This window comes from Scatophagus argus, chromosome 19 (genome assembly GCF_020382885.2).
Source record: "Scatophagus argus isolate fScaArg1 chromosome 19, fScaArg1.pri, whole genome shotgun sequence".
Taxonomy (NCBI): domain Eukaryota; kingdom Metazoa; phylum Chordata; class Actinopteri; family Scatophagidae; genus Scatophagus; species Scatophagus argus.
Window position 1 is genome coordinate 5,276,179 of NC_058511.1, and position 17,849 is coordinate 5,294,027.

At 41.0% G+C, this 17,849-nt stretch overlaps 1 protein-coding gene across 9 annotated transcripts in view; it reads right to left on the reverse strand.

The window, feature by feature from the left end:
* lama2 (laminin, alpha 2) overlaps positions 1–17,849 on the reverse strand; it is a 152,818-nt gene that overhangs the window by 52,527 nt on the left and 82,442 nt on the right. For all 9 annotated transcript variants that reach the window (XM_046372362.1, XM_046372366.1, XM_046372365.1 and 6 more), the window contains 7 exons: positions 16,928–17,139; positions 11,957–12,063; positions 9,528–9,708; positions 7,370–7,506; positions 5,355–5,486; positions 4,407–4,511; positions 1,368–1,511 (listed from right to left, as the gene is read on the reverse strand). In XM_046372362.1, the coding sequence (XP_046228318.1) occupies positions 1,368–1,511; positions 4,407–4,511; positions 5,355–5,486; positions 7,370–7,506; positions 9,528–9,708; positions 11,957–12,063; positions 16,928–17,139 (1,018 nt within the window). The remainder of the gene's footprint in view (positions 1–1,367; positions 1,512–4,406; positions 4,512–5,354; positions 5,487–7,369; positions 7,507–9,527; positions 9,709–11,956; positions 12,064–16,927; positions 17,140–17,849) is intronic.

A 17,849-nucleotide genomic window follows, 5' to 3' on the forward strand; every position in this document is an offset into this window, starting at 1 on the left:
GTATCCACTTTATCGCTTGCTTGAAAACAAACAAGTGACGAAAACAAAGTGGCGAGTTTAGTGTGTGATAAACCCAAATTTTAGTAACATAAATGTTTGTTATGGCATTCAGACATGACAGGATCATAATGAAAAGAACTGTAATGCTGACACAAAATGTACAAAATGCATATCTGTGGACTAAAGTGTTTCAAAAAGTTACGAGTTCACCTCTTGTATATTTTGTTTTTAGAGTTTACTGTTAATAACTCACAGGTAATAGTAGCCATTTCACTTGTTCACCTGGTCTTTGTTTTTTTTCTTTATTTCTCAGCTTGGCAGTCTGTGATTGCAAAAGTTACCAAATCATGATTTAGCTAAAAATTGCTGCCATTCTGTCTGAGGCAAAACCCTCCTCTTCAGTCCCCTGGAAGACATTTTTACTGTTTTTTTATATCTTATCAGTGCTTTTATCTTAATTCTTTATGGATTTTGCTGTATTATATTAGTGCAGATGCTCACAGCGCTATTCAACACTCTCTCTCTCTCTGTCTCTGTCACACACACACACACACAGTTCTCCCGTTAGATAAATACGGCTGTGTGTGTGTGGCAGAATGCATATGTGTGTCCCTCGCCCCTACCCTCCGTGCAGACCCACATAGTATGAGTTTGTCCATGTATGTTTGTGTACTTTCTGTGAATACACACGCACTCTGTATAGTGTGTGAGAGTGTGTGTGAGAGTGAGCGAGTGTGTGTGTGTCCCACTCCACTCAGTGTAATCTCACGATTCAGTGGTTCAGAGAAAATCTCCCTCTTTCCAATAAACTCTCCATTTTTTCTGTCTTTCTTTCTGTCTGTCTCTGTCCAGCTCTCTCCCTCTCTGTGTCAACAATGAATGAAGTGAATGTTTGTCGTTCAAACGAAGCCTCTCGCCACACTCCATCAAAAAATGTTCCACAGTTACCACAGAGATGCCAGTTTATCGCAGACAGGAACCGTTTCTTAGATGGAGGGCCTTTATTAAAAACAGGCTGTCATTCAGCAATCAATTGCTAACTTCCTGGCTGGCTGGCTGATACACCTACACACCTCTCTTTTTGACTTACAGCTGGTGTCCATAATGTCCACTCTCGGGCCACAGATACATAAAGCCAGGTAAGCTGGGGCATTTTCCAAAAGCCCTAAACTGTGTCGGTTAACAGTTCACCTGTGACATGTACTGAGGTTCGAATTATGAATGGTTAGACAGATTCATCCAGTTCCACTTTTATTCAGGCCACTTTTGGAATAAACGGTTAGGTGTTGCTTAGGGTCATTTAAGCCCACTACTTACACCTATTTCTGCTCAACAGCAACCATGAATGAAAAGAAGCACAAACTCACCCACATCCTGATGAGCCCTGGGGCCTCTGTGCAGTACTGCGTCAGTCCGTAACAGTAGCACTTGCTGCAGCCGTGCGGGTTTCGTACCGACAAGCCAAACGTGTCTGGCTTACAGCGGTCGCAGTTGTCTCCTTCCACATTTGCCTTGAAGAATAAACACAGGTGAAATACGCATGGGTGAGGTAAGTTTTTGGCATCCATTACAAACATTATTCTAATACTGTTTTAGTGGACAGCATGTAGCACTGACGTGTTTACATCTGGAGAAAATAAGTTGAGCGGTGTGTGGTCTAAAATGGGATTGTGGACAGGGCTGTATATCAAGCCTTCTCTCTGCTAAGACTTGCAGTACTGTCCACAAAACGTCATCCAGTTAATGCCGAGTTCTGTCAAAAAGTCCTGCAGGTTTGTGAGGAGAGACCAAGAACAACAGAGGGATGTGGAGGTGTGGTGAGGGAACCTCTAATACCAACTTTCAAATAACAAATATTGTTTCAGTCAACTGATGGTTTGTTCAGTCAAAAACCCAAAGTCATTCAATTTAAAATCATATAAAAGAGAGAAAGTCAGAAAGTCTTGATGAGTTTTATTTGATACATGACCTAAACAATTAATTCGGAGAAATGTTCTAATGATCAACATCCCTCCATGGCAACAACACTGAGGAAAATTTTGATTTCATTTTTTCATCTTAAATGTGGTTTCTTTCATTTTAACAGTATCTGATGCAGTAAACCATAAGAACAAGCAAGTACTTTATATAGACAGAGAGGAACCGACAGACAGACAGACAGTCAGACAGACAGACAGTCAGACAGACAACAAGCATAACATGTCAAAGACAGCAGAAATAAGAGATGAGCAAAGCTGAGTGACAGACAGCCAACCTCCTCCCTGTTCAGAGTGACGATGACACCCAGTGATCTGAAGCCTCATTACCTGAATTAGGGGTGTGTACGTGTGTGTGTGTGTGTGTGTGTGTGTGTGTGTGTGTGTGTGTGTGTGTGTATGTGTGTGTGTGTGTGTGCATGTTTGCATGCAAAACTGTGTTTTAACATTTGTCGCTGTCTACGTGGAATAATATAATCACTAACCGACAGCAGAGATGAAAGGTGCCATATCTTGAATATATGCATGCATTACTGTGTGTGTGTGTGTGTGTGTGTGTGTGTGCGTGTGCGTGTGCGTGTGAGTCTGTGTGTGACATTTCCATTCTGCTAATATGAAGCTGAATTCTGGTAGCAACACCTTGGCTAAAAATGTATGTGTGTTACGTATGTCTGCATCTATGTGTCTTTTCCCATGTGTGCGAATGCTTTGTGTGAGCCAACATACGGAGGCCGTCACGTGGAGATGCCCGTCTGGCTCGCTTCTGTGACATTTACTGAAATAATTACACACTAACAAACGTACACAATAAAACACAAGCACACACACGTGCACAAACTCTCAACATACACAGTGAAAAAGAACAAAGGCTCCACGAGCCGTACGTCTTAAAACTGCACTGACATTTAAAATCGAAACATCTCCTGGTAGGATTCAAAAATAAAAAGAAAAGTTTCACTCAGACTTTAATCTTTCTAAAACTACAGCTGCTGAAAATCAGTGGTCAGCATAACGATGAAAGTCACGAGTTTACTCCAGTTATGGGCGTAATCCACACTATTTGGACAAAAGTATTTGGACCCCTGACCATTACACCAACAAGAACTTTACTGACATCACATTGTAAATACGCAGTCAGCTTCGCAGCTATAACAGCTCCCAGAAGATTTTGAAGTGTGAATTTTTGTGCAGGCCAGTCAAGTTCTTCCACATCAAACTCATCCAACCATGTCTTTATGGAGCTTTGCTTTGTGCACTGGGGCACAGTCATGCTGGAATAGAAAAGGGCCTTCAACAAACTGTTGCCACAAAGTTGGAAGCATAGCATTGTCCAAAATGTCTTGGTATGCTGAAGCATTAAGACTTCCCTTCACTGGAGACAAGAGGTCGAGCCCAAACCCCTGAAAACAGCCCCAGAAACAGTTGTGTCTGGATACTTTTGTCTATATAACGTATGTTCTTTAAAGACTGGTTATTTATCCTAAACATTTCTCACGTGTGTCACGTTTCCAAGGTTGCAGGCTCCCTCTCCCTCTCAAGGACAACTGGTCTTCCTTTCAGAATTCTGTCTCCTCCCAAACTTACCCGAGTATATCTGACCACAGACATGAATGGCAATTTTATGCATCTGCCTGATAGCTAGAGATTAAATGTGCACTCTAGAGACATGCACTTGCTGTATAAGTGAGTAGGCTGAATGAATGGAAAATTCCACCACTTACTGTGCTGTTATAATTAGATGAGTAAACTGACACACCCTTACAGACTACTTCTGTTCTCATTTAGATTTAGAGTAAACCTGGAAAAATGATCAGATTCTGTAAGTGTTCAACCAGTCAAAAAATGCAGAGTGTTCAGATGGTTATCATACTATTTAAATTAGCTCTTAAGTACCGTGTGATTCGACAACTGCGTGGCCTGATTTTGGGGGACAGATTTGCATACATTTAAAACAAGTTTCCATCACAGCTGCCTTGTTTTTCTACTTGGAAATAAAAGACTAATGGCAGAGCAGAGTTTAGTCACATGCGAGGAGAAACCTGACATTAATCTACTGAAACAAAACTGGATTTTAACTGGATTGAAATTCCTATTTAGTTTTTCAAAGGAACAAGTGTATTAGAAACGCTGGCTGGCGTGAAGCCCTGTTTAATTTACTTACACAAAAGATTTTGCTCAGTAATTCTTAGTTTGACACGAAGGTGAATTTGACAAATAAAACGTGATCATTTTGACATGATCAAACTTCTATGTGATGCTCAACTATTGCAGAATTTGCACTTTTTATCAGTTTGACAGTAATGCACATTTCTGAATGACACCTGAAAGAGATTTTTTCTGTAAATAAAGCTTAAACTGTCACTGTACAAAAATGCATATAAATAAAGGCCAGAATTCCTGCTTGTGTATTGTTGTGAGAACATCCCGTACCTTGCAGCTACACTTCCCCGTTCGGTCTGCGCACGCACACACTTGCCTCTCCAGGTCGCAGGTCTGGCTGTCCGATCCTGCGATGTTGCACTCGCACTGGGTGCACTGAGGGAAATACGGACGCAGACAACACCAAGTGTCTGTTATCAACAGTATAACAGGCAGAGAGGAGCTAGCAGAGTGTGTCCTAGCTTTATGCTTCACCAAACCATTAAAATTCACTCCAAAATGAAAATGCTGCCATTATCGTCTCACTATAACAGCAGTCGAAACATCACTGAAGTTCAGACAAAGACAAAAACCCGACTTGCCCATTTATTTTAGCAACTGAGTTTCAAAAAGTGTAAAAAAAAAAAAAATGACCATGAAATTTCTCTGAATGCTGACTTCTCCACAGGATAATTAAGTTGTTTTTATTCATTTGCCATGCTATTCATAAAAAAAGGAACTAAAAAAACTATTTCCAAACCATTTCTCTACCTTGGGGCTTCACAATGAAGCAGCTACCAAATAAGAAACTTTATTTTGATTGCATGAATGCCCATTCTGAAGTCTAATTAAAGAAAAGCCTGCTGCCTTCAAACTGAGAGGGTACTAAAAAGGGAGTCATAAAAAAATAAAAATCAAGGGTACATAATGTAACTATTCTGAATTTTTCCACTCTCCTGTGTTGTTGAATTACATCTGTAGCCTGTATCCGGCAGTACATTTTATTTATTCATTTCAAGTGATATGCCTCAGTTGAAGAAATATAAGTTGAAACTGCACAGAGAAGTTTAGCTTTTGTAGAAATATGGCTTAATATTTAAAGAAAACTGCTGGTGTGATGATAGTTCTCATGCTTCTCTCCACAAGGCTCCTTCCTGCCACGTCCTTTAACTGAGGCATTTCATCGTCTCATGATGATCCACAGTAAATAAAATAAAAATATTGATCATGATGATTCACCTGAGGAAAGTCCCTATATCCAATTTGACATTCGTTGCATTTCTCCCCTCTGAAGGAGTCGTGACAGAAGCAGCAGCCTGTGTTGACGTTACACTGCTGGGTGACCGAGCCGATCACACTGCAGCCACATTCCTACAAACGCAGAGACAGAGATTATTTTCTGTTGTCGGTCTTTATGTTTAAAAAAGAACTTTATTCAGTCATTAGAACATCGAGCAGACAAGTGCAAAGCAAACATTTGTATGGGTTCCTTCATGCAGACAACAGTCCAAGGTGCAAAATGGAATATATTCAAGTTGAGTGTTTTATTTGATGCCACTGAAGTACAAGATCAGTTCACTGTCTGAACTTCAAAGATCACAATTGAGTTTTGAATGAAGAGAGCTGTGTCTGGAAATGGAAAGCTACATGTACAGTACAAGTAAAAGTGAAATCACTTTAAAAACATCGAAGCACAACAGTACAATATCTTTCTAACTAAAAGCAATCGCTGAGCAGCACTGGATGTCATTACAGTTGACAAATGTTTCAATTAAAAAAGAAATAAAACAATAAAAATAGATGACTATTATGTGTGCTATGAGGCAAAACAGCACAATCAAGAGAGAAGCTGTAAATGCCTTTCTGGTGAAATGAGTGTGGTTGAAACAAGATGTTCAGTGTAGAATTAACTCTGCTCGTATCGCCGTAAATCAACACTGAACAAAGTGTTAGTGCCACTGCCTTTAAATAAAGATGGACGATATGACAGTTCCCAAAGGTGAAACCAAAACCTCTTGATTGCCCCCTGGTGGCTGGCTGCAGTACAGCTCATAAATCCTGCACCCTACATGTTAGCAGATGAGAAATTGGACAAACCAAAAACTCAAAGTGCGAACAAATTCTCCAAAGATGTTTCCTGTCATTTTAGGCAGTTTTGATCATGTGTATCATATGTCATCACGTGTCATCATTTGACGCTATGTAATTGATTCAGGTGAGTTTATGCGTAGGAACGCGATACCTCAGCTCCACCACTCGATTGCTACTGCAGAGACTCCAAATGACCTCATCAGTTCAAGATGGCAGTGCTTGTATGTGGGATATTTTGGTCTCATATTGGAAGGAAGTGGAGATGGGTTATCAGCCTTTATGTATGCCAATGCTCAACACTTACGGGTTGTTTTGAACGTTTGACAAACAACACTCTTTCGCTGTTAATGAGTGATGATTATCAGTGATGTTTTTTGAGTGGATGTTTCTTCATACACACTGGCTTCTCATGTTTCAACGTTGTCTTAAATAAATTTAAGATTGGAAAGACCCCAGAAGAATCAGCTATGAGCTCAGCTTATGATTATTTTCTTGTACTTTACTGAATGTTCTGTCTGTACCTGTCTGCTTTGCTGTGTTTTACTTTGTTTTGTTGTCTTTTGTTGAACATTTTTATGTTTGTTTGGAAGCACTAAGATCGTTTCTTTGTTGTCCTGATGCAGTCTTCTGGATCAATCTGTTGTTAAACTGAGACTTACAGTACTTTCATGTTCTAGCCTCTAATTGCTAATAGTCTACTGCTACTTCAAATAGTTTACTCTTATTGCTGCCTCACGGCTCTTTGGCGAGATAGTTTCTGTTGAGAACAACTACTTTGAACAAAGTCATGTTACAAAAGAGAGAAGTCGGGGAAATGGGAGTCACAGAAATAAAGGTGATAAAGAGGAGGGAACACACAGAGAAGGCTGTCTGAACAAGCACTGTGATAATAGGAGCTCGGGAGGAAAGTGAGGAAGCATCGGGGGGGGGGATCAAGGGAAAGCAGGACAGCAGAGAAGGCAAATCAAATAAAAGCATAAAAGTGTAAACTGTGACTAAAACACAGATACTCTGATTTCATTTCTTATACAGAACTTTAGCCTAATTTTGGTGCGATGAGTCCAGTGTGTTTACTAAGCTAAGCTAAGCTAAGCTCCTCCACGTGGTGTCAGTTACACATCACAAGTCAGCAACTGCTCTTTGTAAATGCAGTCCCAGCCTACCTTGCATCCCGTGATGATATCATGGCCCCAGTGGTTGGGAGCGCAGCGGTCACACCTCTCACCAATGGTGTTCGGAGGACAGATACACTGTCCTGTGTTAGCATCACAGTTATTCCCCACGTGACTGCACTGACAGGCTGTAGGAGTGGAAAGAAAGCAGGTTTAATTTTGAAGATGACAAGTCAGCGGCGTAAATAACAAGCTGCTTTGATCTTATTTCTTCTAGTCCTCGTTTTGGGGGGGGTCACAAAGTGAGAGACTGGCCAGCAGATTCCAAACTGAAACAAAAACGACGACGTGTGGGACTGAGAACAGGAAAGTCAGCTTTCCACACTTTGTTGGAAACTTAAACCTAAAGGGGGAAATGTTTTTCCAACTGCGTGTGTCTGGTTGGACTAGTATGAATTTGAGAAAAGAGAGAGAAATTGTGTTTTTATCTTATTTAGCATAATTCACGTAAAAGACAAAATGTAATTACATTAATAGATTAGAGTGTAATGTGCATACTGAATTTCGAGGCCTTGCCATCATGCAGTAGCGTCTGTAAATAAAACAGGATCAGTTAAAGAAATATGAAAGGGTGGTTTACTCCATTATATTACTGTAACACCCATAAACCTCCAGTGTGATTTAATACAATTTATTTGCCACAAATTATCTTAATAACCACCATTCCTCAGAAAAAAACAAACGCCAGAGGGCTTTTCCTCCCTAAGTATCCTGGTTAAATTAAAATGTTCATGCTCATGAAATGTGTCTTTACAGGAGAGTTGCGTAATTTTGTTCAGATTTCAACTGATTTAATGATGTGACATTTCCTGAAATTGAATACAATGACAGCTGGTTAATTCACATAAATTGCTATGTTAGTTAAGTTATGTTTCATCAGCTAGTTGTGGACATTTAGGCAACCAAGTCCCCACAGCCATAATCATATTTGTATTCTGCCTCACCTGCAGTAAATTTCCTGAAACATAAGACAACAGATCATTTCTATAACCTGACCGCCACACTGTGGTAAGGATCTTAGGATGAGTCGCAGTAAATAATTCCCAGTCCTATCTTGTCTTCCTGCTGTATGACTGGGTTTTCTGGCTAACTTATTACTGTTCTTCCTGGCTGTCAATTGTGGTTAGCATCAATGATGTATTACATAAGGGGATATGTGGGAAAAGCTATTCATAGTCATAGTTTGGGTGCGTGGATGCTTAATCCTCATTTTGGCCAGCACAGGTTCGCTGCACCTGCTGCCTGGATTGCCAAGTTTTTAGGGCATATTTAATAATTTGAACATATTCCCTTATTTAAAAAAAGGACTCTGGTCTGCAACTGATATTTAGAAAATTAGCAACATGCTGTACAACTTGGGCAAACCTTCAGCTTTAACGTGAGGTGTCAGTATGGACATGTGCTTGGTTGTTAAATCCGTGCTGAGACACCATTACTGGGTTCTCAGGAAATCAAATTAGTCAATATAATCTAGCCAATATAATTTCAATAAACAGGAATATATAAAGAAAATTTGCCAAGATGCATGTTTCATAAGAATGGGGAAAATTGCTTAACTATTCATAATACACATACACATATTTATATACATATATATATATAATATAAAGATATGTGATCATCAACGGCAGAGAAATTATTGTTTAGTCTGAGGTTTGTGGTTTCTGGAGAAAAGTGATGACGCTGTAAAGTACAGATACAGAAACTCTGTCATGCTCACGTGAAATTGGAACAGGAAGAAATGCCTACATTGAGAAACTGCATTTAATACAAAGCAGCACTCATTTACCAAAGCCAGCGGCTCTTATTTTTTGCCACGTTTTGCTATGATGATGATGTTTAGCTTTGTCCTACTTATGAGTGAAAAAAAGATTTTGCTTTGAAATAACTCTGGCACCATGATGTGAAGCAATAACGAACATTTTTGAACTGGCACAATAACTTTTTTTGTTTAATTCTCAGCAAAAGCTTTGTGTAAACACAATACTTTAAAGAAAGAAGAACAGAGCGTCCGTTTAACAAGGAAAGCATTTCGCTACCTATTCTGTCAGGACTTCCAGTAGAGTTACTGCTGTCCTGTGGACTGACATCAGTGTTAACCCACTTTCTAACCAAACACTCCCCTTCCTGCCCCACTGTCTAATCTCACGTGTGCAGCCGCCCTCCTGGAAGTTGAAGAATCCACGGGAGCACCGGTCACATTTGGGTCCAGTGACGCCCGGCTGGCACCGACACTGACCGTTCTCATCACAGTCAAACGACTTGGAGCCAAAGGAGTTACAGTGACACGGGACGCACACTCCACCTGTGGTGATGCCGTGAGTCTGAGGCTGGAGAAACACATTTCAAAAACAAGGACAAAAGGTTGTAAAAGGAGTTGAGAGTAGGTGGTGAAACGAGGGTCAGACACGCTTAGAGACAAGGAGGTTAAAAAGACACAAGACGCAAAACTTGTTTCTGAAGACCAGATGAAATAGAAGAGGGAGCATATGAAGGGATAGAAATGTTGTGTTTGTGAAGGTTTCTAGTTTTTTGCATGATTCCTCTGTCTTCTCAAGGTTTGGTTCTGAGATAAAGGCAGAACATGAAAGAACATTTCATATTCAGTTGAATTTGTCTTCAGTTTACAAGCCAACCAATAACTGCATGGGGTCTTCAGAAGTTGTTTGACAGTCTGATGTGTCATTGTTGTTGCCAAGGAAAATAAAACAGTGAATGTTCATCAGACGGACCCACACATTCAACCCAACACAGCTGCCCCTTGAGATACAGTATGTCAGCAAAGAGAGTTTCAACAAATCTTCTAAAATGCTAACAGAAATTTAAAAAGGATGCAGTTCAGCTAAAAATGAAGAACTCAGCTTCACGACTGCAGAATTATTATAACCTTATTCGAACACATAAGGTGTTCATGACAAGTCTTGAGTCTTTGGTGCATAGGGCTGTCATGACGTTGTCATAACAACGACATGACACCTGCCACAAACAAGAAGGGAATCTTAATGAATGTTTGTGACTGCTGCCATAAAGCATCATTCAGTGAACTGACCCTAGCCCCATTAAAAACAGTCATTAACATTCACTGAGTCTCCTTCATGTTCATGTCACTCTGATGCATGAAGTTACGTGGGCATGATGGTATTAAATGTGTTAAGGATTGTTCATTATCTTTCCCGCATGATGCACTCCGGAGTTTGCATTACTTGTTACACTCAGCATCTTCAGAAGAAAATGTCTTCCTTCGGAAAACACAGCCATGCCAGTAAAGCTGTTACATGTGATACACACCTCCTTTTCCATGCAGTTTCCTAAAAAGTCTGGCCTCAAACCATCACATCCATGAAAACAAACAGCTTGAAGCTTGACACACATGAAATATGTGTTTTAAACCGTAAGCCACATGAACGTCTGCACATCTGTGCACTTACTGCACACCATGTAAACACACCCATGCTAAAAAACACACCACTGACCATCCACATGCAGTGTGTTTTACCCCCGCCTGGGGCCTGTACGCCCCCCTGGGACAACCCCCCGAGCGGGATGACCCCCCCCATCTCTGCTGCACGGCTTCGATGGGAACGCGCTCCACTGGCCTCCGTGTCTCCCGCCTCTCGTAACCTTGGCGACGCAAGTCACAGCGTCGGCCCACAAAACCGGGGCGACAGATGCAGCGGCCCTCGACATCACACCGCTGAGAAATTGAGCCGTGAGGGCTGCAGCGACAGGGCAGACACTCCTGACGCTCGGCATCCCACCAGCAGTTTGGCTGGACCAATCGCAGTGCACAGAGAGGGTCCAGACGGGACCAATGAGAACAAGTGAGCAGGATGAATAAAAACAAACAGAAAGTACAAAAAACATCTGTTTTATGGGGATAAAAATAATAATTCATCATCACAATATTAACTGCTGTGTTATTATTAATAATAACATAATGCAGCAAAAAGCAATTCAGTCTGTGCGAAATATTAACAATGAGCTGCATTTTCATGTCTGTCAAAAACTATAAAAGTGTGGTTGTACCTACTGCAGCCTTATAGGGGGCACAGCAGAAAGTGAGGAGATGGGAAATTAAACAAGGACTTAAATGTCTCTAAATTCCCTTAATTCTTTGTATTATCTCATTTACATTTTAACAGTCAGTATTAAGCTAGATAAGCTGAAATGGAAATGCATTTATCCAGAGGGAAATGGCAACAGGAAAAGGCAAAAAAGAATCCAAAATCAACAATTTAAAACATCAATAAGTTGCAGATCCAAAACATACACAAAGCCCGAAAACAGGAACAGAATAACAGTAACTTCTTGGTGAACTGACATACGGCTATGTGTGTACAAAATCAAATCTAAGTTCAAGTAACTCTAATTTTAGTGAACTGCAATTTGAATGAACAAATCATTTGACCTACCAGGTGCTCACCACAATGTCAGTAAACTAAAAAGAGATGCACGACGAAAGATGTAACTGAGGTCAAAATGCTAAGGAAGATAATATAAAGATAAAAAAAAGGCACCAAGAGATACTGGAAATATCAGCTAGTGTTACTGGTCATCGACATCTTTCAAAACACTCACCATGCACTCGTCGCACTGTCGTCCGACCACGTTTTCTCTGCACCGGCACTGTCCAGTCTCCTTACTGCACACCTCAGATACAGAGCCATTAGTGTGGCACTGACAGGCTGCAGGAGAGAGCAGAAGGAGACATGGGAAAAACAGCAGATTTTCTGTCAATTATCATCACCTAATGGTGGATTTCTACATGAGTACTTGTAATAATGTTTCGGTTTAACAATAACACAAGCTGGTGAGTGTGTTTACTTCACACTAGAGTAGACTGGATAAGAGCTCAGATCCAGCTTAAGGTCTTCTTCAGGATTAGCTGTCGATATGCACTTTAATATCCTGCTGACTGCACTCTGAAGAAAATCTTCTCTTCCCCAAATAAATTCTTCAGTCTAGTGGGCTGACTTAGTTTAGCCACACTATATTTTGTATGTAAAAAACAGCCATCTTAGATATACTATGTAGACAAAAGTATCCTTTTCTATTCCAGCATGACTGTGCCCCAGTGCACAAAGCAAAGCTCCATAAAGACATGGTTGGATGAGTTTGGTGTGGAAGAACTTGACTGGCCCACACAGAGTCCTGACCTCAACCCCATCCAACACCTTTGGGATGAACTGGAACAGAGATTGTGAGCCAGGACTTTTGGTCCAACATCAGTGTGTGACCTCACAAATGCTCTACTGCATGAATGGGCGAAAATTTCCACAGAAACACTGCAAAACGTTGTGGAAAGCCTTCAGAAGACTGTGTATTTAGAATCCAATGTCATTACAGTCCCTGTTGGTTTAATGCTCGGGGGTCCCAATACTTCTGTCCATATAGTCTAGGAGGTCTAATGACAAAGGAAGGCTGCAACAGGGAACAAGGTCACATTTTCATTCATTTAAGAATAGGGCCTCTTTGCTCTGGTGCTGAAAAACAAAAAGTAAAAGCAAACAATAGCAGGTGAGTCCTCTGTCCAGGCAAAGCTGCAATCACCAACACGGATATTCAAAGCAGCTTAAGAAGCAATGGAGGGAGCATGACTGGACCCCGCAGTACACTACCAGTTTGCAAAATAATGTGCCTTGAATTTTGAGAGGAGTTTATTCCCTTTCTTTATAGTTTTTCAGTACATTTATTGAAACTATTAAGTGTAAGGAGATACTAATGTCTGGCACGGAAAATGATTGCATAACTTTCTGTTTTTGGCCTTTGACATGTGTGTGTACAGTTTTTATTCTTCCTGAATGGGTCAGTTACAGAAAAAATGAAAGACTTATTTGGACATATGACTTATCAGACCCCTCTCTCTCTCTCCACCTGAGATACTCTGTACGACTTCAACTTTATTCAGCAGTGTGTGTTTAAATCCTCCTCATGGAAAAAAGACATACCCACACATGTCACTCAACGCATTAGATATACAATTAAAAACTTGAACATCACAGCTCCCATCTGGTGGGTTGGCTGTCAGAAGCACACGCTTGTACACACAAACACTCACGCAAACTCACACATCTTCTTAAGAAATTAGTAAGCGAACACCACATCACATACACACACATGCGTAATCATAGTTCGTTTTACCTCCCGCCACTCACTACCGTTAGATGTAAAAGAGACAGAAGGACAGACCTGAGTGTGGGTTGGGAAAGTGAGAGAAAAGAGGGGTACAACAGATGTCCACATACACGAACACACAGAAATATGCAGAAATGCACATACAGTGAAGAACATGCATTGATTTCTACTTGACACACAAATGCAGAGAGGCACGCATGTTCTGCCACACACACGCACGCCTGATTAAACATACAGGAAAACATGAACACTTACGTCCGAGTCTGTTTCACAGTCACACACACACACACATACACTCTTTCTCCCCCCGAGCTTCACCCTTCGGGGACCATCTGGACTCAGTTCTGTCAGTCGCCACAATGCGAGCCTTGTTGTGAGATAAAATGTCGCTTTCTGTTGCGTTTTTTTTATTTTCAGTCCTGTCCATGATGGCGACGATAACAGTTCTTTTGCGACTTGAAATACATTATGTTCTGTTACTAAGCAATCAGCAATCTGTCGTATAAACAAACTGCAGCTACTGAGCATCTATTGTAGGCCGATATCATTAGCACTACAATGGTGAGTTGGTGAGATGAATGGGCGTTATACAGTCTATTAGGTATCCGTACAGTACTTATAAACTGGAAAATCCACATGCAAAGTTAACAAGCACACATAGAAGAAGTAGAAATCTCTCTATGTATGCTGGTGAAATATCATGTCCAGACCACTTGAAGGAAAAAGACAGAGAGCTGGAACATTGCCTAATACATGCATTAAAATGTGAATTACATGCTTGATATAAGGGTCCTTAGAGAGTAGCTTTATTTAATGCAATTAGTGATGTATTAAGACTAAAAAAGACATCACATTCTAAACACACAGACAGCTTTGCAGCTCGAACAGCTTCCACTCTTCTGGGAAGGCTTTCCACAACATTTTGGAGTGTTTCTGTGAGAATTTCTGCCCACTCATGCAGTAGAGCATTTGTGAGGTCAGACACTGATGTTGGACCAAAAGGCCTGGCTCACAATCTCCGTTCCAGTTCATCCCAAAGGTGTTGGATGGGGTTGAGGTCAGGGCTCTGTGTGGGCCAGTCAAGTTGTCCCTCACCAAACTCATCCAACCATGTCTTTATGGAGCTTTGCTTTGTGCACTGGGGCACAGTCATGCTGGAATAGAAAAGGGCCTCCAACAAACTGTTGCCACAAAGTTGGAAGCATAGCATTGTCTGAAATGTCTTGGTATGCTGAAGCATTAAGATTTCCCTTCAGCAGAAGTCAGGGGCCGAGCCCAAACCCTGGAAAAAAAGCCACACTTGAATTCAATAATAAAAAAGCATGTCTGAATACTTTTGTCTATATAGTGTACATTATTATTATCTCAAGAAACTTACTGTTGGAAAAAAATTGGATTGTAATTGTTCATGACTCATTAAACTGTATTGATTAGCTTTGACTCAGACGAAAACAGTTTGTTCAGACTTTTGAAGGCTTTTATATTTAATTTATTTTTTGGGGGCCAGTCAGTCCCATAAAGAGTCAGAGCCTCAGAACAAAGGACCGTACTAGACAGTCCATTAAGAGTGGTCAAATTAGAATTGTGAGATTCCCAAAGAGTTTATTGATCTACTGTATGAAGTATCTATGAAACATTCATTAGGTGTCAGACACACAGGAAGCATAATTACTTTATTGAGTTACTACACGTCCACTTTGTTCCACTGATTGGACAAATGCGTGACAGTGCAATTCACACATCTTTCCAACAACTTGCAAACTACTTTCCCCCATGTGAGAAATGGTCACAGGAGTTAATTGTCTTGAATTTATTCCTCAAACAAATTGCTTTCTGGTCAAGTTTGCTTGCAAAATCAAACCATTTTCCATTTCCCTGGCTGAATAAAAGTGAACCGCTATTAGGGGGGAGAGACAAAATGGCTGCATCAAAAATGGCCGCAGATGGGAACTCTGACATCAAAAGAAAAAGTAAAGGATTTTTACAGTCTAATAGCGCACAAATGGACTCGGCCTGAACTTTCCTGCTCCACTCAATAAAATTCATTAAGACTGGGAACGATAGGGAGAGTGATTCTTACGGGGAGAGAGAGATAGACTGACAGAAGCAGAGAGAGAGAGAGTTGTTGTGTTTTAATAATTCCTGGTGGTCATTCGCACAGGATCAATAAGAACCCTCCAACTCCCAGAAACGAGCAGCCGATCAGCACTGTAGGACAGCAATAGATCAGCCTGATTAATCAATAACCATTTAGCTGGGTGGAGAGGGGAAACAACTACAGAAGAATGAACTATCAAATACACATTAATACCCCCTGTCAGCCCGTCTACGGGCTTCTGTGCTTGTCTGACGGTTTTATCTGTCTTTTCATCGGCCTTGCCCGTCTATCGCTCTCAGTGAGGTGGCTGTTAATCTGCCTCCTCGCCTGCCGCGCTGCCGGCGGTTTTCGGCGGGTTTTGATGAAACTTTGCACAAACAAGCGCCATCTGTACGCCTGTATTTGCCGCCATCCCACTCCTCCTACCTTGTTCAGCCACCCCACCCCCTCCCTCCCGCTTCCTCACAGGTATACTCTTTTTGTTTTTTCATTGTCACTCTTAAACACAGCTGGCAGTCAGTGGGCCGCTCCGACATGACACCTCCTACTAGCACAGCTGCTCGCGGATGCACAGTCACACACGCACACGCACAAACACCACACACTCCAGATGGTGTGCGAGCTACTCAGTGCTTTACTGAAAGGATTAAAAGGTATCATTTAGCTAAAATTGAGTTTCATAGAGGAAATACTACTGTTTAGTGTAACGCCCCTGTTGAGACACTGAAGCTGCAGTATTGGCTTGTTTTGTAATGATTTTTTGAAAAGCGGCTCGTGTTTCCCTCTTAAAGTCCCTGTGTGCAGATCTGATAACAGCACCTTTAAGTCATTCTGACGGCATAATATTAATAGACGGTACGGAGACAGACCGGTTCAATCAGCATGTTTCTTTCACACAATTCATTCGCGGTGTTACACAGTCTGTCTGTTACATGCAGTTACACAATAATTCTAAATGCTAATGCTGCGTAAAAATAGCACAAGAAGTGATAAAGTGAACAGACTCATCCAGTAAAGTCAGTTGTACAGCATTATGTATCAAAACTGGGTGTTTTATTTCTTTATGAACTTTTCATTCACAAAGGGATTTATGTGTTAACTGCCACTTTAAGTAAATACTATAATATTTGGGTCTAAAATTTAAAAATTATATTGTTTGGAGTGTTTTATCACTCAAGTTTTCAATTTTGTATTTGTTTCTTACTTCCCTAATGAATATTTTTTTAATTTTGTGGACTAGCGGTAGCATTTAACGCTGAATCAAACCACAACAACGAGTCAAAGGCACTGAAAGGTTTCTGAGTTGGTTTACTTACGCTGGCAGTTTTTTGCTGTGATGGCATCTCCATAGTAACCTTCAGCACAACTGTCGCAACGCGCGCCGCCATAACCTCGACGGCAGTGCAGACATTGGCCTGTGATTGGATCACAGCTGCCAGGTATGGATAGGTCCAGGTTGCCATGGCAATCACAGGGCTGGCATGAACTCCCTGGCACGGTGGGCTGGCCGTAGTATCCATTGGAACATCTAGGAGGAGCAGAGAGACACAGAAACAGTGTGATAATTCCAGTTCATATTTGACGTACTGTAAACACGATCCGCTGACTGGGAACAAGTGTTCAGTTAATAAGAATCTGTGCAGGATTCCTCCAGGATTTTTTCAAATTTCTGCTCATGGCATCAACATGAAGACAGCATTTAGTCTCAGTGAGAATGACTGGGCTGAAACTGACTCCTCCTGTCTCCTTTTTTTTTTTACAGACATGAAACTTTCTATCAGTATGTCTCAAAGATGTCATAATCACAACAAAGTCTACAGACAGGGGCTTTAGAGTACCTCAACAATTTGTCACCATACCATTTGGTGTGTCTTCAAGCTGCAGCAACAAGATGTCATCCTGTTATTCTTCTCAGAATACAATTTTAGTTTGGGATAATACTGCATGAGGTCTTATTGAAAGAGCAGGAGGTACAATAATATCTCCTGAAAATGCAGTTTTGATTCGCTTTCATGACAAAAATTACACTTGAAAGTGACTTCACAGCTTTCAGGTCTGCAAGGACATGTTCAGTCTTCTTTCTCTCATTTGTATCTAACACCTACAGACAGGAACTCTCAGATATATCACTGAAATGTTGTTTACCTCAGCTTGTAAGCTTGTATGAAAAGAGCAGACAGAAGCTCTGAACTACAAATGCTAGTAACAGCATCATCATCAAATAATCAAACAATACAC